The sequence below is a fragment of the Trachypithecus francoisi genome, unplaced genomic scaffold (assembly GCF_009764315.1).
Source record: "Trachypithecus francoisi isolate TF-2019V2 unplaced genomic scaffold, Tfra_2.0 Lachesis_group11, whole genome shotgun sequence".
NCBI classification, from domain to species: domain Eukaryota; kingdom Metazoa; phylum Chordata; class Mammalia; order Primates; family Cercopithecidae; genus Trachypithecus; species Trachypithecus francoisi.
Window position 1 is genome coordinate 13,222,489 of NW_022681456.1, and position 25,228 is coordinate 13,247,716.

General features: G+C 42.7%; 1 protein-coding gene across 6 annotated transcripts in view; it reads left to right on the forward strand.

Annotated features, from left to right (window-relative positions):
- CIT (citron rho-interacting serine/threonine kinase) overlaps positions 1-25,228 on the forward strand; it is a 208,960-nt gene that overhangs the window by 122,570 nt on the left and 61,162 nt on the right. For all 6 annotated transcript variants that reach the window (XM_033220411.1, XM_033220412.1, XM_033220414.1 and 3 more), the window contains exons 19-23: positions 2,119-2,214; positions 8,757-8,873; positions 11,127-11,236; positions 12,280-12,454; positions 17,844-18,041. In XM_033220411.1, the coding sequence (XP_033076302.1) occupies positions 2,119-2,214; positions 8,757-8,873; positions 11,127-11,236; positions 12,280-12,454; positions 17,844-18,041 (696 nt within the window). The remainder of the gene's footprint in view (positions 1-2,118; positions 2,215-8,756; positions 8,874-11,126; positions 11,237-12,279; positions 12,455-17,843; positions 18,042-25,228) is intronic.

A 25,228-nucleotide genomic window follows, 5' to 3' on the forward strand; every position in this document is an offset into this window, starting at 1 on the left:
TAAAATGGAGGAGTAGAGAGTTCTGCATTCTTGGATTACGTGTTATAAACTCCCGTTCACAAAGAGACCAGAAATTTGGTCTTAAAGTTGTCAGTGTCAGATACCTGAGGTTTTTTTTTTTTCATCTAATTTTAGATTCTGATTTCCATTCCTGTGCTATCTTATGAAGACCGAAACTGGAAAAAAAATAAAAAAGATGATTATCAAATGATTTCTAACCTAAAGGAAAAATAAGCAGATTTCTTTGTCCGAGTGTATCTTGCCACCTGCCGGAGTACCTTTGTGATTGTGACTTCATTTATTAGAAGGTGCCTTTTGCTCAAGAACCCTGTGCTTAGGCTGCAAAGTATCCAGGACATGGGCAAAGAGTGGTCCTTAGTACCATTATGTAATGATGATGACTGAGCATAGATCCCCAAATGTCATTGCCTTTAAAATATTTGCTATTCTGATAAGAACTTTCAAAACAGATAATGGTACACTCATTACAGTAGAGTCTTTGGCCTTAGTAAAAGAAGTTATTGCAAGAGATCCTTTAGCCAAGTACATACAGAACCTTTTAAAATATGTTTTTATTAATCCTGTTTATTTTCAACTCTTCAAGATCACATCTGTTGAATTGCAGGAGATCTTGTGCACCTGGTCTTAAGACTGAACTTTAATTGCCCTCAAAGCAAATCCAATGCTTGTAGACTTTAGAATTTCAAAAGCTTAATCACTAACATTTTAAGTGCGTGTGAATCTCTAAGTAACTTTTTCACCACCATTTTATGAACATATCCTATATAATTTCCTCATTCTTCAAAACCCTCATAATTGCTTCTACTTCAAAGAAAAATTTCATGGTAGTATAAAGAGTTGAAAACTTGGAGTAATGACTCGGTATTAGTAATTAACTGATGGGTCCAGATTCATAAGAATTAATATAGATGCAGCTATCTGTGCATTTACAGAATGTTTTAGTGAATTGAATGCTGCCTTTTATAAGGTCAGTTTATAAAATATTGGCAAATGAACTGCTATAATTTTCAAGTGAATTACAATTTTGTTTAAAAGCTAGAAACTTGGCCAGGCATGGTGATTCATGCCTGTAATCCCAGCACTTTGGGAGGCTGAGGCGGGTGGATCACCTGAGGTCACGAGTTTGAAACCAGCCTGACCAACATGGTGAAACCCTGCCTCCACTAAAAATACAAAAATTAGCCGGACATGGTGGTGCATGCCTGTAATCCCAGCTACTCGGGAGACTGAGACATATGAGAATTGCTTGAACCCGGGAGGCGAAGGTTGCAGTGAGCCAAGATCGCGCCAGTGCACTCCAGCCTGGGCAACAAGAGCAAAACTCCGTTAAAAAAAAGCTGGACACTTAATAATAAAAGAATTAAGAGAACATTGAATGTAGGCTATTTATATTACTCCAGATTCTCTTCTAATCTTTAATATGTATGTGTACATTTTTATGTCATTATCAGTGTATTGTATGTTTTGTCTTTGTCCCCATTTGCATTGTATCATATGAACATCACGTCACATGCACATCTACAGATAGTCACATACACTACTTACCAGTCAGTTAAAATAATCATTCAAAACTTGAAGTGCTTGGATTGTAACATTAGTTTTCCTTTTTAGCTAGGGTTCTTGAGCAATAATTCTGTTAATGAGGAAAATACAAAGTATTTTTTAAAATCATAATCATATATTAAAATGACTTTTCTCATTTAAGCCTGTCATCACAGTGAAAATGGCCTGAGGTTCAAGATAGTGGTCAGGGCTTTGTCATGTACTAAACTTTCCAATATTGCCTTGTTACTCTTATTTCTCTATGCAAAGATGAAGAGCTGCCTTTGTTTGACGTGTCACACTGACGTATTTGTGGTCTCAGGCCTTACAGCCCACCAGCTATGTGTATATGTGTGTGCGAATACTTGGACTTGGAAAACCCAGGGCCAAGGCACAGTGGTGGTTTCCTTCCGAAGAGCCTTAGGCTAGTAATGGAGGACCAGATGCCTGTTACCTGTGGTACCTGTACCAAAGTCATATTTCCTGTGAATGTCTAACGTGCATTGGCGGTGTCCTGCCCTCTGCACACCTGATTGTTTTTTCTTTTGTGTCTAGGAGCTCGAAGAGAAACATCGGGAGGCCCAAGTCTCAGCCCAGCACCTAGAAGTGCACCTGAAACAGAAAGAGCAGCACTACGAGGAAAAGATTAAAGTAAAGACATTTTCTGATCTTCCCTGGCCTTCCTCTTATAGTAGCATGTAGCTCCCATCTCTTCCTGCGCCCTTGTGGCCACTTCTTGCTAGACCAAAGTTCTGTTTGGGGTGAATACTGTCCTTATTCCACGGTGGGAGATTTCAGAGTGTTACTTACGTGAAGAATTGGAAATCTGAAGTTCCAAAAAAAAACCCTTTTTTTTTTTTTTTAAATGTGATCATCATTTATCTCAATTTCATCTTTAAAATGATTTTTAAACTAATTGTCATTTAATCCATGATCATTTCTATAATCCTTTTTCTTTTTTTAATTTTTAATTTTTGTGGGTACATAGTAGGTGTATATATTTATGGGATACATGAGATGTTTTGATACAGGCCTGCAATGTGAAATAAGCACATCATGGAGAATGGGGTCTCCATCCCCTCAAGCATTTATCCTTTGAGTTACAAATAATCCAATTACATTCTTTAAGTTATTTTAAAATACACAATTAAGTCACTATTGACTATAGTCACCCTATTGTACTCTCAAATACTAGGTCTTGTTCATTCCATTTTTTTGTGGCCATTGACCATCCCCATCTTCCCTACAACCCCTTCTACGCTTCCCAACCTCTGTTAACCATCCTTCTATACTCTATGTCTGTGAGTTTAATTAAGTTGATTTTTAGGTCCCATAAATAAGTGAGAATATGTGATGTTTGTCTTTCTGTGCCTAGCTTATTTCAATTAATATAATGATCTCCAGTTCCATCCATGTTGTTGCAAATGACTGGATCTCATTCCTTTTTATGGTTGAATAGTACTCCATTGCTGTACCTGTACCACATTTTCTTTCTTTTTTTTTTCCCTTCAACTTTTAAGTTCTGGGGTACATGTTCAGGATGTGCAGGTTTGTTACACAGGTAAACAACATGTGCCATGGTGATTGGCTGCACAGATCAACCCATCACATAGGTCTTAAGCCGAGCATGCATTAGCTATTCTTCCTATCTTTCTGATGCTGCCCCCACCCCACCCCCGCCGACAGGGTTTCTGTTGTTCCCTGCCCTGTGTCCATATACCACATTTTCTTTATCCATTCATCCGCTGATGGACGCTTGGGCAGTTGTTTCCAAATCTTAGCTATTTTAACTAGTACTGCAGCAAACATGGGAGTGCAGATATCTCCTTGATATACTGATTTCCTTTTCTTTCCTTTCCAGCAGTGGGATTGCTGGATCATATGGTAGTTCGATTTTTCTTTGGCTTTTTCTTTAAAATTTTACTTTGCCTTTAATTTTTCTGAGGCTTACTGTATTGTGTCCAAATGTGGATTTCTTGGCTAGGTGTGGTGGCTCATGCCTATAATCCTAGCACTTTGGGACTTTGGGAGGCCGAGACGGGTGAATCACTTGAGTCTAGGAATTTAAGACTAGCCTGGGCAACTTGGTGAGACTCCTGTCTCTACAAGAAATATAAAAATTAGGTGGGTGTGGTGGCACGCACCTGTATTTCCAGCTACTTGGGAGGCTGGGATGGGAGAATTGCTTGAACTTGGGAGGTGGAGGTTGCAGTGAGCTGAGATTGCACTACTTCATTCCAGCCTGGGGCACACAGTGAGACCCTGTCTCCAAGAAAAAAAAAAAAAAGAAAAAAAGTCAATTTCTTTTTACTTATCTTACTCTGCTTGAGATTTACTGGGCTTTAAGATATATATATATATTATTATTATTATTATTATTTTTAGAGACATTGTCTTGCTCAGCGCAGTAGACTCAGGTGATCTTCCCACCTCAGCCACCCAAGTAGCTGGGACTATAGGCAACGTGACACCATACCTGGCTATTTAAAAAATGTTTTTTTGTAGAGCTGGGGCCTCCTAGGCTTTTGAATAGATTCATATCTTTTTATTTACTCTAGAAAGTTGGTGGTCATTATATCTCAAATATTGTCTCTTCCCCTTCTCTCTTTTCCTTTTAAGAATTTGATTGGGGTTGGGTGCGGTGACTCACGCCTGTAATCCCAGCACTTGGGTGGCAGAGGCGGGTGGATCACCTGAGGTCAGGAGTTCAAGACCAGCCTGGCCAACATGGTGAAACCCTGCTTCTATTGGGTGGCAGAGGTGGGTGGATCACCTGAAGTCAGGAGTTCAAGACCAGCCTGGCCAACATGGTGAAACCCCACCTCTACTAAAAATACAAAAAAAATTATCCAGGCGTGGTGGTGTGCACCTGTAGTCCCAGCTACTTGGGAGGCTGAGACAGGAGAATCTCTTGAACCCAGTGAGGAGAGGTTGCAGTGAGCCGAGATTTCACCACGGCACTCCAGCCTGGGCGACAGAGTGAGACTCTGTCTCAAAAAAGAAAAAAAAAGAATTTGTTTGGGCCTCAGTTAGATCAGCTTCAATTTAGCCTTTTAAAATATTTTCTATTTCTTTGTTTCTTTGTGCTACATTTTGAGTAGGTTCTTCTGACATATTTTCCAATTTGTGAATTCTTTCTTAGCTGTGTCTAATCTACTGTTCCACTGAGTTTTTTCTTTTCTTTCTTTCTTTCTTTTTTTTTTTTTTTGAGACAGGATCTCACTCTGTCACTCTGCAGTGGTGCAGTCATAGCTCACTGCAACCTGGGCTTAAGCAATCCTCCCACCTCAGCCTCCTGAGTAGCTGGGACTATAGGTGCATGCCACCATGCCTGGGTAATTTTTAAATTTTCTGTTGAGCTTTAATTTCGGTTGTTATATTTTTTACTTCTAGACATTCTATTTGAGTCATTCCCAAGTTTGCTAGATTATTTAAAACAATCATCTTCTGTTCTGTGCATTCATTTTCAAGCCTAACTTGTCTTTCTTTAAATGTATTGAGCATAGTTATTTTATCATCTGTACCTGACAACTCCACTATGTGAAGTATTTGAAGGTCTGTTTCTGCTCTGTTGTTTCTCTTGGTTCTTTGTCCTGGTGACTGTTTTATTTTCCTTGGAGAATTATTAATGGAAATTATTTGAGGCCTTGGAGGAAATGTGTGCCTACCTTGGTGGGTGATCGGGGGCTTTCATTTCTGCCTTTTCTTGACCACTGAGGCTATAAAAACTGAAACTCAAGTTCATTTGTTTCAGTAAATACCTCAGGTTAAACCCTTCTTACCTCTTCCTGCTTCTGTTTTACTTAGTTTTTGGTAATTTCTTACTCTCTTGCCAACTTGTAGGTGCTTTTGGGGAAATGTTTTTTATATTTTATCTAGCATTTTTAATCATTTTCAAGAGAAGGGCTGGCCTGACACGTAGCCCACTATGCTATTAGAAATGGCTGCCACTCTATCAATTTCCTTTTAAAATCACATCACATTTTCATTATGATTTGGATCAAGCCTTTAATTCATTCTTATGTTCTTGAGAATCAGATGCTGTTTATTATATCTTGAATATTGTCACTTCCCCTTTCCAACCAGACATTGAAGGGGGATTTCAATTTTTGTGGTGATCTTGTTATTGATTTGGTTGGTATTCTCAAAGAGTTGAGTGGTCCTTTCTCGGAGAATCTAACACGTACATGCTTACACAGCATCATCACCATCACCACCCTGGCATCTTTTACCCCGGTGTTATTTTTGGTTGTTTTTCAGGAAAAGAAATATAGGAGGCCGGGCGCGGTGGCTTAAGCCTGTAATCCCAGCACTTTGGGAGGCCGAGGCGGGTGGATCACGAGGTCAGGAGATCGAGACCATCCTGGCTAACACGGTGAAACCCCGTCTCTACTAAAAATACAAAAAAAACTAGCCGGGCGTGGCGGCGGCGCCTGTAGTCCCAGCTACTCGGAGGCTGAGGCGGGAGAATGGTGGGAACCCGGGAGGCGGGGCTTGCAGTGCGCTGAGATCGTGCCACTACACTCCAGCCTGGGCCACAGAGCGAGACTCCGTCTCAAAAAAACAAAACAAAACAAAACAAAAAAAGAAATATAGGAGGCTAGGCACGGTGGTTCACATCTGTAATTTCAGCACTTTGAGGGGCCAGGGTGGGCAGATCACTTGAGTCCGGGAATTCGAGACCAGTCTGTGTAACAAAGTGAGACACCCTTCACATCTTGTCTACAAAAAATATAAAAATTTGCCGGCCAGGTGGTACACACCTGTAGTCCCAGCTACTTGGGAGGCTGAGGTGGGAGGATCGCTTGTGATCAGGAGGTTGAGGCTGCAGTGAGCCATGGAAAGACATATGGGAAAACAACCCAGAAATGACCTCAAAGTGTTCTCCTGTGACCCCTAGTACTTCAGTTTTTAGAAAATTATGAGAATGTATACGGTAGTCTACTGGCATCTTTGTAATTACATAGAAATTAACCCTTTGTAAAACATATTCTATGATTTGTTGATGATATTGATGTTCCTATCAAAAGCCATATTCTATCTTAAATTGATTTAGATGTCTTTAGTGGAATCTCTTATTTCAAATAAATGTTTTGCTCCCCTTCTCCCCCATACATCTTGTTCATCTTTCTGCCAGTTGAACTCTATGAAAGCTAAGAGAGATCCATATGTTCTTTTATTTATCTGTTTATTGTTTTGAGACAGGTTCTTGCTCCATCACCCAGGGTAGAGTGCGGTGGCATGATCATAGCTCAGTGGGACTTCGAACTCCTGGGCTCAAGCAATCCTCCCATCTTATCCTCCTGAGTAGCTGGGATTACAGGTGCACAACACCATGCCCAGCTCATTACTACTTTTTATACTTTTTGTAGAAATGGGGTCTTGCTATGTTGCCCAGGCTGGTCTCAGAGTTCTGTCCCCAAGTGATCTCTACCCGTGTCAGCCTCCCAAAGTGCTGTGGTTACAGGCGTGAGCCACCATGCCTGGCCTAATGCATACATTCTTGATAGAAGCCTATCCCTTCTAGCTCATACTTACCTCTTATCGGTATCCTTCTTGACCAAAGTTGAGGTCTTATTTTGAGCACAGCCATCCTGAAAATGTATTTCATTGCTTTAGCACCTCATAAAAAAATAAAGAGCATATGTGGTCTAGATATTATGTGGTCTCTGCTAACTTCTAGATGGAAAGAAATTTGTTTTATAGATCCCGAGGAATGTCAGGGAAAGATCTGTCTTTCTTCCCTACTGGAATCTTTATGAAACCATTTCTTTTTAGCCTGTTCTGCTTTGTGTTTCCTGTTCCAGCCTCTATCAGGCCATTTTAGTAATAATTATGATCATACCCTCGATTCCACCCTGTTCTTGCTCGTAATTTTAGAATCATGCTCAGACATCCAAGAGAGTATCCTTTTGAGCTTCTTCCTTTCTCTCATGACCCTGTTCCCACCTTTTGGTCTTCTCTCCCAACTTCCATTCTATTTTTTTTCATCAGTCAGTTCTAGTTTAAAGAACTCTTTGAAATCTGCTCTTTCCTTTCTTTCTCTTGTGGACTCCCTCCCCGCTGACTGGCTCTTTTTAGGGACGATGTCCCCATGAGCTGTGACAGTCCTTTCACAATAGACATTGTGGGAAAGGCAGATTTCAGCCCTATCTGTGACCCCAGCTCTTTCAGCTTTATTCCCAGGATCCTGTTGTCTTTCTTGATGTCATTGGTGTTCTTTGGAAAAGCAGAATGGAGCCTCTGTGGTGAGAAATGTAGGGCTGTGGTCAAAGGCTCGGGAATGTTATGATGTTGTCTTCTTTTTTCCTTCCTTTTTGCTTGTTGTTTTGGCAACTCGTAGAGCTGTGTGTGCCCCAAAGAACATTAGATCAAGTTGGCAATTGGTGATACCATTACTGTTTTGTGTTTCCTCTTGGGAACAGTAGGTGCTTACAGTGGCATTCTGAGCCCTGAGAACACATGATCTCTCTTCCCCTGGGAAAGGTTTCTTTTCCCAGTGACTTTTCTTTTCTCCCCCTAGTTGGATCAGAGGAAAGAACCAGGGAAAGAGGCATTTTTTTTTCTTTCTTTTAGGTTATCTTTTTAATCTGTTGACCACTTTAATCGGTCGTCCCCTTACGTTATTGGTGGCCACCATCCTCTTGTTCCTGGTTGTTTCCGAGCATCATCCTTGGTCACATAGACTTCCTCTGTCTTCGGCTTCTCTCCCTCTTGCACACAGCCCAGGAGGATCTAGAATTAATTTGTATAAGTTAGGAGTGAGGAATATTCTGAAAACTACGCGTGTATTGGCGAAGAAAAAGTTGTCCCCAGGTAACATCTGCAGATTATAAGAAATTTATTCTCTAGGTCTGGATCTAGAGCAACCTTGTTTTCCCCTCCCTTCTCATTCTGGAGTCTGCCTCATTTTGAATATATCTCTCTGGTCTTTGGGCTGCTGATTTTAAAATAAATTCTTAGTTCAAGTCAATGTGTTACTTGCCATTGGATGGTAATATTTGACTTTTAAATCTTATCCTGGTCGATAAGCGGACTCCCAGTTTTTGCCTTCTCTTTGCCCCAGAATTTGGAGACCTTGGGCCTCTCTCCTGCTTTTTTCCTCTTTCCTAGATTTTCTCAGGTGTCCCCGTTTAGTCTTCCCTGCTCAGCTTGGCTCCTGAGAACATTTGCTGCTTCTTTTGTTTTTGTAGGTGTTGGACAATCAGATAAAGAAAGACCTGGCCGACAAGGAGACGCTGGAGAACATGATGCAGAGACACGAGGAGGAGGCCCATGAGAAGGGCAAAATTCTCAGTGAACAGAAGGCGGTAGGTAGAAGGAGTTGCCAAGCCAGTGTTCAAAGGAGGGTTTTTGAAATATGCCAAGAATCACACCCGTGATTACTCTACTTCACCTGGTGAAATTCGTTCTGTTGAATCCTGTGGAGTTGTTGGTAATAGGATGCTTTCTCTGAAACTGTTTGCTTTCCTCAAAGCAACTAAGGTGGTGGCTGTGGATGGCCCGTTTTGTGTTTTTCAAGAACTCATGCGATTCTACTATTTGCTAAAATACTGTCCTTCTAAATGCCCCTGAGAAAATGGCCAGTGGCTCTTGGTCTTCCTGCATTTTTTTTTTTTTTTTTTTTTTTTTTTGAGGTGGGGTTTTGCTCCGAAGCCCAGGCTGCAATGTGGTGGTGCAGTCATGACTCACTGCAGCCACCAACTCCTGGGCTCAAGTGATCCTTCTACCTCAGCTTCCCAAGTAGCTGGGACTACAGGTGCATGCCCCCATGCTCAGCAAATTTTTAAGTTTTCTGTAGAGATGAGATCTTGCTATGTTGCCCAGGCAGGTCTCAAACTTCTGGCCTCAAGCAGTCCTCCTATCTTGGTCTCCCAAAGTGCTGGGATTATAGGCTGCCACTCCTTGCCCTACACTTCTGTTCTTTTTACTTGCCTGTTTGTCTCTTTTCTAATCCACATAGGCAGTTGTTTCAGAAACTTGCTGCCCCTAAGGTTTACCTGTGGTGCTTATTTATCTGCACCCCACCAAGACTTACCATATCAGAATCTCTCTCTCCTTTTTTTTTTTTTTGAGGTGGAGTCACCCAGGCTAGAGTTCAGTGGCATGATTTCAGCTCGCTGCAACCTCTGCCTCCCAGGTTCAAGTGATTCTCCTGCCTCAGCCTCCCGAGTAGCTGGGATGACAGGCATGTGCCACCGCACCTGGCTAATTTTTGTATTTTTAGTAGAGACAGGGTTTCACTATGTTGACCAGGCCAGTCTTGAACTCCTGACCCCAAGTGATCTGCCCACCTCGGCCTCCCAAAGTGCTGGGATTACAGGTGTGAGCCACTGTGCCCAACCCCACATCACGATCTCTGAGGGAAGATCCTAGGATATTACATTTTTAGTCAGTACCCCCACACCCCAATTCTTATGATTCATTAAGTTGGGGAAACTTTGCTGCAGAGCAGCTGTCCCCCACCTTTTTAGCACCAGGGACCAGTTTTGTGGAAGACAATTTTTCCACAGGGGTGGGGGGATGGTTTTGAGATAAAACTGTACCACCTCAGACTATCAGGCATTAAGGCATTAGATTCTTTTTTTGTTTTGTTTGTTTGTTTGTTTTTGAGATAGAGTCTTGCTCTGTCGCACAGGCTGGAGTGCAGTGACATGATATCTGCTCACTGCAACCTCCACCTCCTGAGTTCAAGCAACTCTCCTGACTCAGCCTCCTGAGTAGCTGGAATTACAGGCATGTGCCACTGCACCCGGCTAATTTTTGTATTTTTGGTAAAGACAGGGTTTCTCCATGTTGGCCAGGCTGGTCTCGAATTCCTGACCTCAGGTGACCCGCCTGCCTCGGCCTCCCAAAGTGCTGGAATTACAGGCTAAGCCACCATGCCTGGCCTGAGGCATTCGATTCTCGTTAGGAGTGCGTAACCTCGATCCCTCACTTTTGCAGGTCATGATGGGGTTCACACTCCGAGGAGAATCTAATGCCACTGATCCCACAGGAGACAGGGCTCAGGCAGTAATGCTCGCTCGCTGGCCGCTCACCTCATGCTGTGCAGACTGGCTCATAACAGGTGGCAGACCGGTAATGGGGTACTGGTCTGTGGCCCCTGGGGTTGGAGACCCCTGCTGTGGAGTCTAGAGCAGTAGTGGCTGGGTGACAAGGAATCACTCAGAAAATGACAGTCCTCGGGATGATGATAAATATGAATGTGCAGATTTGAGTTAGAGACTCTTGCAGGCCCAGGTCACATGCAGATGAGATGGGGTTTAACAAGGCCTGATTACTCACAGGATGTTAGGTTCCTGAATAGGTCCTTATGTCTGTTTTAAATGCAAGCCACTTAACCAGTGTGGGGAGATTTCATCACTGAAAAAACAACCAAGTACCATCCATTTGAGTGGTACCATCTGTGATCCTCAGAGTACACACGAGTTGAGAGCCTTGTTAGCTCTAGCCAAATTGCCGTCATTTCAGATGAAACTTTTACCCTGGCCTGCACTGCCCCTATTACTCCTGTTCTGGTATAACTGTGTGTGAGGTTTCATAGGTGCCCTGTGTTTCAGATGATCAATGCTATGGATTCCAAGATCAGATCCCTGGAACAGAGGATTGTGGAACTGTCTGAAGCCAATAAACTTGCAGCAAATAGCAGTCTTTTTACCCAAAGGAACATGTAAGTATTCAAATTCTAACTGCCTACATTATTATACTTTGGTCTCCTCTCCTGTGGCATAAACTGCCTTCTTCTCTCTGATGGAGCTGGAGTGGATTGAATGACTTCTGTAGCTCAGCCCAGCCTTCGGATACGTCATTTTGCCCTGTCTTAAATGGTCTCACTCTGCCACTTTTGAGTCGGGTTTTCTTAAATGCCTTCAATTACCATCACATTACAGAGTGTTTTACTCTCTCTAATGAGGTTATTTATAATTTGCTTGTGGAAAGCTGAGTTCTTGTTCCCCAGACTTGGGTCCTGTAATTAGTAAGAAGTGAAATTGTGTGTGTCCAGTTGGGCCATCCATTTAGTTGTCACTAGGTTAGACCCTTGGGAAGGAAGTTTGGGGTTCAGCAAGGACTGCGTTCCAGGAGCGCTTTGATCTGAATCTTTTTCCCCGAAGAATTACAATCTCCAGGAATTTCTGTCCCCCTTGGGTTTCTCTCTTCAGAGATCTCCCAAAATAGTCCCATCTTAATCTAAACCAGCTTAGTAGGCTGTGTTTTGGGTCTTTGAGTCATTCTAGTTTTTGATACTTCTAAGCAGTTTGCTGGAGAGGTGAGGAAGATCTACAGAGAACTAGAAGGAATACCACTCTTTCTCCTTGTTGCTCCTTTTTCTCCAGGGCCTGCCTTCATGAGTTACTGGGGTGCCCTTATACAGTAATCTAAGGAGGCCCCCTTCTGTCCCTACATAGACTCAAAAGAAGAAATAAACAGGCCTGTCAAAGGAGTGAAATGTTAGTATCTCTTGCATCCCCCTGGACATTACTTAATCCCATATGTGAGGGACTGACACCGAGTGGTGATGAGTAAATGGTCTCCACGTTCATCATGCCAGGATCATGCTTATGAGGACAGATCAGGAGACAGCTAACCCAGGAAGGCCCTAGTCCACTTAGTAAGGACACATGTCTCACTCCATGTCCGTCTACCTTCTGCAGAAACAAGCTCAACTCTAACAAGACTGTGATTTTGTTTGGATCCTCCCACCACCCCCACTAGGAAGGCTCAAGAAGAGATGATTTCTGAACTCAGGCAACAGAAATTTTACCTGGAGACCCAGGCTGGGAAATTGGAGGCCCAGAACCGAAAGCTGGAGGAGCAGCTGGAGAAGATCAGCCACCAAGACCACAGTGACAAGAATCGGCTGCTGGAACTGGAGACAAGACTGCGGGAGGTGAGAGCGAGGGTGATCTCCTGGGAGGATTTGCTGGGCAATTCGGGCTCTGAACAAGCCAGCCTTCAAGCACAAATCAATATGTATGCAAGAGACATTGTGCTTGGTGGTTAAGGGGGCAGACTTGAGGCAGGAAAAGGGTCTGGAGGCAAGGAACCTAAGGCCAGTTCATGCTGAATCAAGGAAAAACACCAAGCTTTAGGGGCAGGGAATCTGAGGCCCTTGTGCTAACCTCTTTTTTTTTTTTGTGAGAGAGAGAGTCTTGCTCTGTCGTCCAGGCTGGAGTGCAGTGGTGCGATCTTGGTTCACTGCAGCCTCTGCCTCCCGGGTTCAAGCAATTCTCATGCCTCAGCTTCTCGAGTAGCTGGGACTACAGGCTCCTGGCACCACACTCAGTCAATTTTTGTAGAGACGAGGTTTTGCCATGTTGGCCAGGCTGGTCTTGAACTCCTGATCTCAAGTGATCCACCTGCCTCAGCTTCCCAAAGTGTCGGGGTTACAGGTGTGAGCCACCGCGCCTGGCCAATTTGTGCTAGCTTTCTAAAAGGAAAACACCTGGGGCTGCGGGCAGGTAACCCAAGGCCCATTCCTGCTGACTTCCCAGAGCTGGATCAAAAGGAAAACACCTGGGGCTGGGGGCAGGGAACCCAAGGCCAATTAATGCAAACTTCCTAAAGCTGAACCAAAAGGAAAATCCGAGCCCCCACCCCATCTCCCCACGCCCCAGTAGCAAAAGATGGAAGAGGCTCCTCTCCCTGCAGTGCCCTCCTTTCCACCACTGCTCAGATGGAAAGGGAGAGCACCTTGGATGGGCCAAGGAGGGAGTATCCCTTCGTCTGCATAGGGCGCCAGTTCACCTCAGCCTTTAATTAGTCACAGACCAGATCCTTTATTCAGATAAGGACTAACCAGTAGGAACCCCAAAAGGAATACTTAAAACCCAGAAAACTTTGTAACTGGGTCCTGAGCCACTTGCTGGGGCCGCTCCCACCCTGCTGAGTGCTTTCTTGCTTTCATAGATCCCTGCTTTCGCTGCTTCATGCCTGTGTTTCGTTCTTTTGTTGCTTTGTGCATTTTGTCCAATTCTTTGTTCAAAATAGACAAATTAGACCCCAGGCCCTCCTTCTGGTAACAGACTGGGCCATGGGGATCTGGGTTAGAATTCCACCTCAACTTCTTACTGGTTTTGTGACCTCTTACTAGTTCTGCAAGCTGCCTCATCTCTGCTGGGCTTCAGTTTCCTCATCTGTAAGATGTCAGTGATAATGTATCTCCTTTATAGGGTCCCGTGGGGAGTGTGTCAATTTGTGCATCTGTCAAATGGGAGCAGGGCAATTCCTCCTTTATCAAGACGTAATGACAGCCCCGTGACCTAGTCAGAGCTTAGCCATGGTGGCCCAGTGCTGGTGGCAGAGGTCTGTCTCAAGTGACAGTGGGAGATTAAAAGACAAAACCAAATTCAGGTGTGATTGATGAAAGGTAGCTCTCTTCAAAAGAACCAGGAAGCTGGGAAGAGTGACCAGGTGGTTCTGGGGAGGAAAATATAACAAACTGGGTTGTAGACATGTTGAGGTTGATAGAAGCCATAAGGTTACATTTATGTAGTCACTGTATATTTGTCAAATACCTGCTGTGTGCTGATTTGTAGCCTGGGTCTACAGTGGTGACAAGACCTGTTCCTGACATGAGGGCTTTCAGTCTAGCGGCAGGGTTTGCTGGCACCAGCAGAGACACAGCTGGAGTTCAGGAGAGTGGTTGTTGGAAGCTGGACACCCAGGCTGGGAAGGAAGACAGAGTGTCTCATGTAAAAGAGTTGCTCAAATATTTGTGATAGAGTTCTTCAAAAAGCAGATGATCTTTCTTAAGGAAGGTCATGTTAGGGCAGACAGTGGTCTGAGGTCTAAGCCTTGGGTAGTACTCATGTTTATGCATGTCTTTATTTGTCTTGGAGTATTAAAATGAAGTCATTTCTCCAAGGGACAGTAAAAATGTGTTATCTCATGTTTTTTAGGGGTTGTCAAGGTGTGGACTCCTCTATTAGGGTCACCTGGAGTGTCTGGTTTTATTTTTCATTTTTTGTAGTGATGGGGTCTTGCTATGTTGCCCAGGCTGGTCTTGAGCTCCTGGCTTTATTTATTTATTATTTATTTATTTTTCTTTTATTATTTCTTAGGTCAGGATATCTCAGAAGGAGGACGCCTGACTTTAAGCAGTTCTCCCTCCTTGGCCTCCAAAGTGCTGGGATTACAGGCATGAGCCTGAAGCCTTAGGCGATGGTTTAACTTTTATTATCCAGGCTATACTTTTACTCTTCTGTAAGTTTAACAGCAAGGTCACGGGAGAGTTGCCCTTAAGGTTGTGAGTCTAAACAATCCAGATGGACTTCTCTAGCTTGGGGGCCTTGACTGGCTGTCTCTTGCCTTCCCTTTGCACAAATGTTCCTCTTAGGAGCCTGCTCTGCTGCTGTAGCTCATCTGGGCTATTAAAGTGTCCCAGGGAAGCTGTTGTTTTTTACTTGAATCAGTAGAGCCAGCCCCTCAAGGATGGTAGGAGAAACTTCAAACGTTTCACGAGAGGTTCAGGCTCTATATTCTCCCTGGGAGTTTTGGAGTTTAGCTCTAAATATAACGAGATCAGTTCCTCTTCTTTTGGCCACATGCTGCTACTGAGATTGAGGGCAGAGGCCTCCACCTGGAGTTTGATCCGCCTTAAAGGACCCTGGGCCTTCCCCCAACTTTATGTGTGCAGCATTAGCTCTTCTCTAGCCAGGTGTGTGGAGTCGCAAAGATGCAGGCTCCCGGGTTCTTCCTTCATTGTATAGCATCCGGCTCCTGCTCCTCCGGTTGAGTCACTGTCACCTGCCTCTCTTGGTTTTGCCAAGTGGTATCAGAAGAATTTTCAGGCTTGCTAGTAGAGGCCCACCCTGCTGTGACTGCTGGTGTTTTAGTAAGATGGAAGGGTACAGTGTTTACCCTGTACATGGTCAAGTGCAATGGTCAGGACACGTAGGGATGTTGCAGGAATGTAGCAACATGTTACATGGACTCTTGAGCCAGACTTTCTGAGTTTGAATGTCAGTCTTGCCTTTTTTATAGCTTTTTACAGCTGTGTGACATTTGCTCAGTTACCTAATCTCTCAGTGCCACAGTTTGCTTATCTGTAAAATGGAGGTAATGTAGTACCTCCCTTAGTGAGTTGTTCTGAAAATGAAATGAGTTAATTCAGGGCCCAGTGTGTTGTGAGGACCGTATTTGCTGCTGTCACGTCGTCATCATCACCATCATCACTAGAGAGAGATAATAGCCAGGCCGGGCGCGGTGGCTCAAGCCTGTAATCCCAGCACTTTGGGAGGCCGAGACGGGCGGATCACGAGGTCAGGAGATCGAGACCATCCTGGCTAACACGGTGAAACCCCGTCTCTACTAAAAATACAAAAACTAGCCGGGCGAGGTGGCGGGCGCCTGTAGTCCCAGCTGCTCGGAGGCTGAGGCAGGAGAATGGCGTGAACCCGGGAGGTGGAGCTTGCAGTGAGCTGAGATCCGGCCACTGCACTCCAGTCCGGGCGACAGAGCGAGACTCTGCCTCAAAAAAAAAAAAAAAAAAAAAAGAGAGAGATAATAGCCGTGGCTTCAGCCGTCACTGATTTGCTAAGGCCTCCCGGATCTAGGTTGCCAATCCAGACCTTTCTTTTGAGTTTCTGACCTGTTGTCTTAGTAGACATTAGACATCTCCATTTGGATGTCTCCCACAGGGCTCAATTTCAGCATGTCAAGACAGAATTTCTTATCTTTTGCCTCAAACTGGCTCTTTCTCTCCTATTCCATCATAGCAATGGTCTCACTCTTTGTGTCATTCACCTGTCCAGAAATGTGGGAGTCATCTTTTTTTTTGAGACAGAGTCTCCCTCTGTCACCCAGGCTAGAGTACAATGGCGCAGTCTCGGCTCACTGCAACCTCTGCCTGCCAGGTTCAAGTGATTCTCCTGCCTCAGCCTCCCGAATAGCTGGGACTACAGGCATGCACCACCATGTCCAGCTAATTTTTTGTTATTTTTAGTAGAGACAGGGTTTCACCATGCTGGCCAGACTGGTCTCGAACTCCTGACCTCGTGATCTGCCCGCCTCGGCCTCCCAAAGTGCTGGGATTACAGGTGTGAGCCACCGCGCCCGGCTGGGAGTCATCTTTGACTCCCTTATGTCCTTTGTTCTCTGCCCCACATCAAATTAACCACTAAATCCTGTTGGTTTTCCAGGTTACATGTTTTGCAAGTGTTTCTTCTCTTCACCCCATGGGCTGTGGGACGTGGGTGCCACCTTTTCTAAGGAGCCTTCTCCAACCCTCTGATGAAAAGGAGGTCTCCTTTTTATCCCCATGGCTTTCAGGGCACAGCTCATCACAGTGTGTTCTTGGCAGTCCCCTTAGACAGTGAGCTCTCTGAGGGCAGCTGGCATCTCTGAGTTGCTTGACATTCATCTTTAGGACCACACTGTCCGTGTTTGTCAGGTCTATAGATGTGCTGTGATCTCCCTCACCCCCATACTTTTGGATGTCTTGCTTCCCCTGCCTGGAATTTTCTTTCTCCTCATACCTGCTTGTTTGACTCCTGCATATTCTTCAACAGAATTTAACAGATCCAGAGTTAGCTCCTCTGCCCGCGTGCTGTATTCCTGCAACATCCCTGCATGTCCTGACCGTTGCACTTGACCATGATACATGGTCATGGTTGCTTTTCATTTTTCTCCCCACTTGAAGGCAGAGACTGTTTTCATCTCCATATTCCATTTTCCACAGAAATTGCTGAGTAAATTTTTGTTAAATGAATGGATGAAAGATTGAATAGATAGGTGGATGGATGAGCAGATGGAGGGAAGAATGATTAACTTCTAATGTGACATTAAAGCGGATTACCTAGTGAGGACACATCAGAGAAAGTGTGTTTAAAATAACTAGAATTCAGTCTGTTATTCCATTCACAATAAAATTGAAAAGATGTCTTTGTTACTAATATGATGTTTTTTATATCTGCTTAGCTTTAAATGTTTTTCTAATAAGAGTAATCGTCATCATTTTCATTCGTGATTCTTGCTGTGTGGCTTTTCCTTTTAAAGTCTTCCCAGGTATTTGAATATATGTAAGTAAGGGGTGGTTAGGAGATATAGCCCTTACCTGTTCTTACTCCTGTTGAATTCGGAGATGCATGGAAGTCAGGCCCATTTTGTCGCATCTTCCTCTCCTCTGTGGAGTGCTGAGAAGGTGGTTCCAAGACCAGGTTTCAGCTGCAGGTTGAGTAGCAGGTCATGTTTTCACTTTCTCTTTTGTTCAGACCAGCCAAGGGTTTATCTCTCTCTCTCTCTCTCTCTCTCTCTCTCTCTCTCTCTCTCTCTCTCAGGTCAGTCTAGAGCACGAGGAGCAGAAACTGGAGCTCAAGCGCCAGCTCACAGAGCTGCAGCTCTCCCTGCAGGAGCGTGAGTCACAGTTGACAGCCCTGCAGGCTGCCCGGGCGGCCCTGGAAAGCCAGCTTCGCCAGGCGAAGACAGAGCTGGAAGAGACCACAGCAGAAGCCGAAGAGGAGATCCAAGCGCTTACGGTAGGTCTGGGGAGCAACATCTTCAGGTTGCTAAAGGCCTCAGCTAGAATGAGTGTGGCACTGAGGATATTGGCTCCTGGATAGAAATTCCAGGAGGGAAAACATGATCCACAAAGATATTCAATGGCCAGGAAATTGGCTTACATAGGCTGCTTCTTCATTGGAACTAGTAGTTAGTATCTTGAAAAGTTCCTCCTTTAGTTATGTATTTTCCTTCTTTTAAAAAAAAAAATCATCATTGTATTTTAAAGTTTGTTTTCAGCCAAAGTCTGTTTACCTTGGTCTTCTACTTTAATTTTCGCTAATCATTTAAAATAATAATAATAATCTTATATCTTATAGTAGTCTTTCTACCATATTTTTATTTTTTGTTTTGGTTTACCTCACTTGTGTTACTTTTTTTTGTTTTTTGTTTTTTTTCAAGCTGTAGGTTCTGCTTCCTGTCTTTTGTATGCATCTGGTATGATCTGGATGGGAAAAATTCTACTGAATGAAAGGTTCTTTCTCTAAAGGGGACCTGGCTTCCTTGCTCTTTCTGAAAGACTAGTTTACTCAGCTGGAGAGTATTCTCAGGAGGTAGAACTTGGAGCGGGGGTGTTACTGGATTTAAATCTTAGTTCTTTTTAGAAGTCTGAAATGGAATTTTTGTGGGGCCATTTTCCCCACATTTGATCATTCCCACAGAGACTGACCCAGAATAACAAAACTCAGAAAAATCTGGTATGTGAAATGCCAACTTATCAACTTTAAGGGGGAAGTGCAGCTACCAAGTTGACTAGGGTACTCTGGGTGGCCAGTGTTCACATTTTCTTTTTCCCATTCAGGGAAGTATACTTAGAAAACCCTGTTAGTCTTGGGAGGCTCTTGGAGGACCTAGACTGTGAGCACAGAAAAAAAAATGAGTTTTAATGGCTGGTGTCAACCAAGCTCATACATTTCTCATAGTATCATACTGTACCTGCCAAGCAGACAGGCACACACCTGTCTGCTGGTCAGGGTGCCCTCTCCTGTGGGCCAGGCACAATACAGCTGATTGGGTTTAGTGTTTTTTTAATAAGCCTTCTAAATAGGTACCTTATTCATTCTGACTCAACTTGGATGCTGTCTCCATTTCCATCAGTGAACATCTCTAAACCTCTCTTTGATTGGGGTTGCTTCTATAGAATGAATGGCTGTGTACATTCATTGCTTACAATTTACCTAGATGTAATGCACATGTACATCTATCTATCCCTATCTCTATCTATCTATCTATCTATCTATCTATCTAACATAGTTTCATTCTTAGAAGTTATTGCCTGTTGTTGCATTTGGGGATCCCAGTATCTGAACCAAACTGGGAATGTGATCTGACAGTGCCAGGGTCTGTATAGGACCAGTCCAAGTACAGTGGCTTCCAGTATGTTTGTGCATCCTAGATTTTCTAGGACTTACACCAAGTTCAGATATTGACTGCACATTTAGGTTCCATAGTCTCTTTAACAAGAACATTTATTAAATGCTGCCACATCATGCCCCCAATATTTGCTTTGGCAAAAAATAACGACAGTATGTCTTTGTGTATACTGTCTTGTTTCACAGTGGACTGAAAACCGTTTGGAAAGATGCAACACAGTAAAACAACAAAATAAGAAACAAAAGGCAAAGAAAAAATAAGTCTGTAGAAGAAAAAATGGAACTAGGAATGAAGTTGATATATAAGAGTTCATGCCAAGAAGGCCTATAGACTTGCTGGAGTTGGGTGGGTGGAGAGAGAGAGAGACAGATAACATTTCTTAGCTTTTAAGGGGAGGCACATAAATTTCAACCACTATTATATTTAACGCATTGTATATTAATATTTTCCTCCTGTGTGAATACCCAACCTCTGAAAGAAAAAGAGCCATCAGTAATTTAATCCATATTTATTAAGCCCTTGCTATGGGCCCAAGGCTGTGTCTTTAGCCTTTTCTCCCCAGGGGATTGGTCTGTAATTCCTCAAATCCGTTTATTTCTGAGCAGCTGAGAAGGACACATTTATCTTGCTGCTCCATTGGAATTGGAAAGGAAGGGTGACTGTGTATCTTATCCTGGCCCTGTCTGGAAGGAAGAGGGCATAAAATAGAGCACGTGTCACTGCTCTTTATCTATGGGGAAATTAGTCCTTTAAATCCTTTCTTGCTGCTGGTTGGAATGTGCTGTGTCTGATGGCTGCTGGAAGCTGAGCACAGCAGCAAGTCACGACTTAATTTAGTTAGATGAGATCACTGCCTCAAAGCATCTTCTTAAAAAAAAATAAAGAAACAAACCTCCCTTGGTTTAGAAACTAGGGCTGTATTGCTCTTGCAGATGAAGATGCTATGGAAAAAACAGGGCTTCTTCAAATGATGGCAGAAGTGCCTTCCTCCAACAGCTGTTTGCAAACCCATCATACGGAAATCCAAACGCCATTTCCATTTGCTTCCGTTCAGTTTCAAGGCTGTGGGCCTTTCCTTCCCCCTTTTCTTGATTATGTTCCATAAACCTGGTTATTGACAGCATGTTTTGTTGCCTGAATGGGTTAGTTGAATTTGTCCTGAAAAACGTCTTTTCCAAGAAAAAGAGAAAATGGTTCCCAAATGCCATACTTTTCAGCTTTCTCATTGTTTGAGACCCAAGTTGAGACCATGCACAAGCATGAGTCAGATGAAATCAGCTGGATCTCAAATGATCTCCTAGGAGATTTGTGAGTTTCACAGCAGGCTGTTTTATCAATAAAAGGGAATAGTCAAATGTACTATTATTGTTTAATTTGAAGAGGCAGCCATCTCCTAGCCTGTGAAAGGGAGCAGTTACCTTGTTTGGCCTCCATCCCTGGGCGGAATTACATGGAGCACAGTTCAATTAAAGCTCTCCATTGAAGGGCCTTGGTGGTGCAGCTGGGAGGCCTTTGTTGCCCTTTCTAATGCTTGCCTTTTCTTCACTTTCACTTTACCCATCCTATCAAATTTAAACAGAAACATGCTTTTAAGATACTTCAGTACTTATTGCTGGAAAAGAGAGGTTTCCACCTGAACTTGGTATTTAAGACTCCATCTCAAGGGAGAGAATTTGCGTCTGCACACTTTATCGCACACGATGTGTGATGCGGTATAAGCATCACTCTGAAGAGGACCACTAGGCAAGAGGCATGCTGTGTGCTCTGTATACACCAGCCAGGCCTCACGAACACATTTTGTGTTTTCGCTTCTCTGTTCTTTTGCTGATTCTGTCAAGTGACTAATGTTGAATAATCAAGAGTTGAAAGCGAGAGACACTGATGAAAGGAATCCTTCTCCCTGCATAGCGTGATGATGGGATCCCAAAGTCATCCTCTTTGATTTGTTAAAATCATGAGTCAGTGCACGTTCTTATTCTCGTACATAAATATCAAGCCCTCTGTTTAATTAATTAGTAAGCCATCGGCATGATAGCCAAGATGTGAAATCGGAGCATGTAAGGTGACATTCTTGCCTGGTGCCTGTCTTCACTCAGAAAGGGGGTAGGTGCACAGAAGCCGAAGCATTCTAGAATCCTGACTGTGGATCCCAGAAGGTGGTCAGACATCTACACGCTTGTTTCCTTTCTTCAGTTCTGCAGATACTTCCTCCCTCAAGGCTACATTGTAATTTACTCTTCTTTCTTCTTCTTGTAACTTTCCTGAAAATTAAGACATAAATACTTCCAAAAGAAAGTATCTCTCCGGTCTTAGGGCCAGACTGGCTGCAGCCTGTCCGTCCACATGTTTGCCACCCAGCTCCTAGGTTAGTGGTTCCTAAAGTGGGTCTGTGGATTCCTGGGTTTCCCAAGATCAGATGGGTTTTTTCCTTTTTTTTTTCCTTTTTTTTTGAGACAGGGTCTCACTCTGTCACCCAGGCTGGAGTGCAGTGGTGCAGTGTCAGCACACTGCAGCCCTGACTCCCAGGCTCAAGAGTGATACTCCCACCTCAGCCTTCCAAGTAGCTGGGAGTATAGGTGCACGCCACATGCCCGGTTAACTTTTGTATATTTTTGTGAAGAAGAGGTTTCACCGTGTTTCCAAGGCTGGTCTTGAACTCCTGGGCTCAAGCAATTTGCCTGCCTTGGTCTCTTAAATTGCTGGGATTTACAGACATGAGCCATTAAGCCTGGCTGTCAGACTGTTTTCATAACAATACTAAGATGTCATTTGACACTTTTCACTGTGTGAATATTTGCACTCATGGTGCAAAAGCAATGTTAGTGTTATTTTAAGAGAAATGAAAAATAAATATTTGAAAAATATCTCAGTCTTATTTATTTATTTATTTTTTTCTGAGATGGAGTCTCCCTCTGTCGCCCAGGCTGGAGTGCAATGGTGTGATCTCGGCTCACTGAAACCTCCACCTCCTGGGGTCAAGCAATTTTTCTGCCTCAGCCTCCTGAGTAGCTGGAATTACAGGCGTGCACCACCGTTCCAAGCTAATTTTTAAATTTTTAGTAGAAATGGGGTTTCACCATGTTGGTCAGGCTAGTCTCGAACTCCTGATCTCGTGATCCACCTGCTTCAGCTTCCCAAAGTGCTGGGATTACAGGTGTGAGCCACTGTGCCTGGCCATCTCAGTCTTCATTTCTAATGTTGCAAGTGTAGGTGAATACTACATAAACAAGAGCTCTTTGGGATCCTCAGAAATTTTTAAGAGTGTAGGTATTTATTCCCTGTAGCACCTGATATCTAATTAACACTCATACATTTCATTGAGAGCATGCAAAGCTTGTCTTATATGTTTTGCTGTCTTTATGTATATATTCTATTGCATGATCTTTTGCCTTTTTGTGTATTTGTTTTACAACTTATTTCAAAAAGACATAAAACATATGACTTACCATTTTATTACTGTGACTAGTTCAGTAGTTAAGTGCTTACTGTATGTCTGGCATCCACAACAGGGTCAGTTCTACATTTTGTATTTATATTTCATAAACAGTAATAAATCAAAAGCCATAATGACTGTAGTTCATTATATTAACCCTCAGAGAGGATTGCTTGACATGATCCAAAGGCCCCGTAATGGTTAATTTTAATGGAAATGGATCAGTATTAATGACTGAAATTTCAGACTCCAGTGGGGGAGTTAAATGAGTTTTTAATGGTGCTGTGTCATTTGAAACTTTGCTATTATTAAGAAAGTGGAATAGGGCTTCTGTCCCTGTATATAAGCCAGTGAGCTTTTTTATGGCCACCACTTATACTTTGAAGGAGCTAACTCCACTCTCAGCTTCCTGTTTCTGTCTTTGAGAGATTTCACACCAAATGGTCATTTAGAGCAGAGATTGGCAAATTACAGGCCAAATTTTAGTCTGTCACCTGTTTTCTGTAAATGAAGTTTTATTAGAACACATTAGAAACAAACATGCCCGTTTGTTTACCTATCGTTTGTGGCTGCTTTTGCTCTAGAAAGATAGAGTTAAGTAATTCTAACCAAGACTGAATGCTCTGGAAATTTTAAGGAAATTTCCTTATCTGGCATTTTAAGGAAAAAATGTGCTGATTCCTGACCAAGAATCTATTAACATAAGGGCCTTATTCTTCCTCTAGGACGAATCCTTGCCTTTGGTTTTTGGCGATCATGGAAGGCACTAAAGGGGGTTGTGTGGTCCTTGGATCTAGGCTGCTGCTTGGTCACAGATGAGATTTTGACATAGTGCAGATAGCCGTAGTCTTACTTTGGATAAGTAGTATTCTTATCTTAACAAAGTAATAAATCTCATTATTGCTGGGCAAAAAGCAGATAGAGTTTTAGAAAAACAATTAAGATCTGTTAAATTAGTTCATAGAATATAGGCTAGTTATTTAGGAAGTCAATTCTAAATAATAACTTTTTATTTATAAATCTGTCTGTGATTCTATCTATGCAACTATCTATTTTTTGGTATTTTTTATATTTTTTAATTGATATATCACAGTTGTATATATTTTTGAGATACATATGATATTGATACATGCCTACAATGTGTAATGATCAAATCAGGGTAATTGGGATATCCCTCACCTCAAACATTTATCTTTTCTTTGTATTGGGAACAATACAAAGCTATTTTGGCTATTTTTGGCTATTTTGAGCAACTAATCTATTTTTGGTTTGTTTTATTTTACTGTCTCTCCAGGGCTCTTCATTCATTTGTGTAGATCCAAATTTCTGGTTGCCATTTTCCATCTGCCAGAAGGACTTCCTTTAACATTTCTTATAGCTCAGGTCTGCTAGTGTCAAATTCCTTCAACTTTTGTATGTTTGAAAAAGTTTTTATGTTACCTTCATTTTTTAAGAGATATTTTTGCTGGATATAGAATTCTGTGTGGACAGGTTTTTTTTTTATTTCAGCACTTTGAAGATATTGCTTTACTGTGTTCTAGCTTTTCATGCCCACTCCTTCTCCCCATCTTGGTGAGAAATCTTTCTAATTTTTGTTTCTCTTAATGTGACATGTATTTTTCTCTGGCTGTGTTTTTTTTTTCTTTTTTAATGTTTTCTTTTTGTTTTTGGATTGAAACAGTTTCATTATAGTGTGCTTTAGGTTCATTTTCTTCACATTTCTCATGCTTGGGACTTGTTGAGTATTTTGCATCTGTGGGTTTATGGCTTTTGTCAACTTTGGAAAATTTGTGGCCATTATTTCTTCAAATATTTTTTTCTGTCTCCTATACTCTTTCTGGGACTCTAATTACGTGTATGTTAGGCTACTTGAAGTTGTCTTACAACTCCCTGATGCTCTGCATTTTTTGAAAATGCCTTTTTCTTTTCTCATTGTGTTTCATTTTGGTTTCTACTTCTTGTCTTCTACTTCTTTGTTTCTATTTGTCTTCAAGTTCACTAATCTTTTCTTCTAAAGTGTCTAATCTGCCGTTATAAACTTACAATAGTATTTATAGAAAAATAGACATGTTAGAGAAAACATCACAGCTCTAAAATTTTTGACTTAGTTATCTTATAGGCTTTTTTTTTTTTTTTTTTTTGAGACGTAGTCTCTCCCTGTCACCCAGGCTGGAGTGCAGTGGCGTGATCTCGGCTCACTGTAAGCTCTGCCTCCTGGGTATTCTCCTGCCTCAGCCTCCTCAGTAGCTGGGACTACAGGCGCCCGCCACCATGCCCGGCTAATTTTTTGTATTTTTTAGTAGGGACCATCTTGTTAGCCAGGATGGTCTTGATCTCCTCACCTCGTGATCTGCCCGC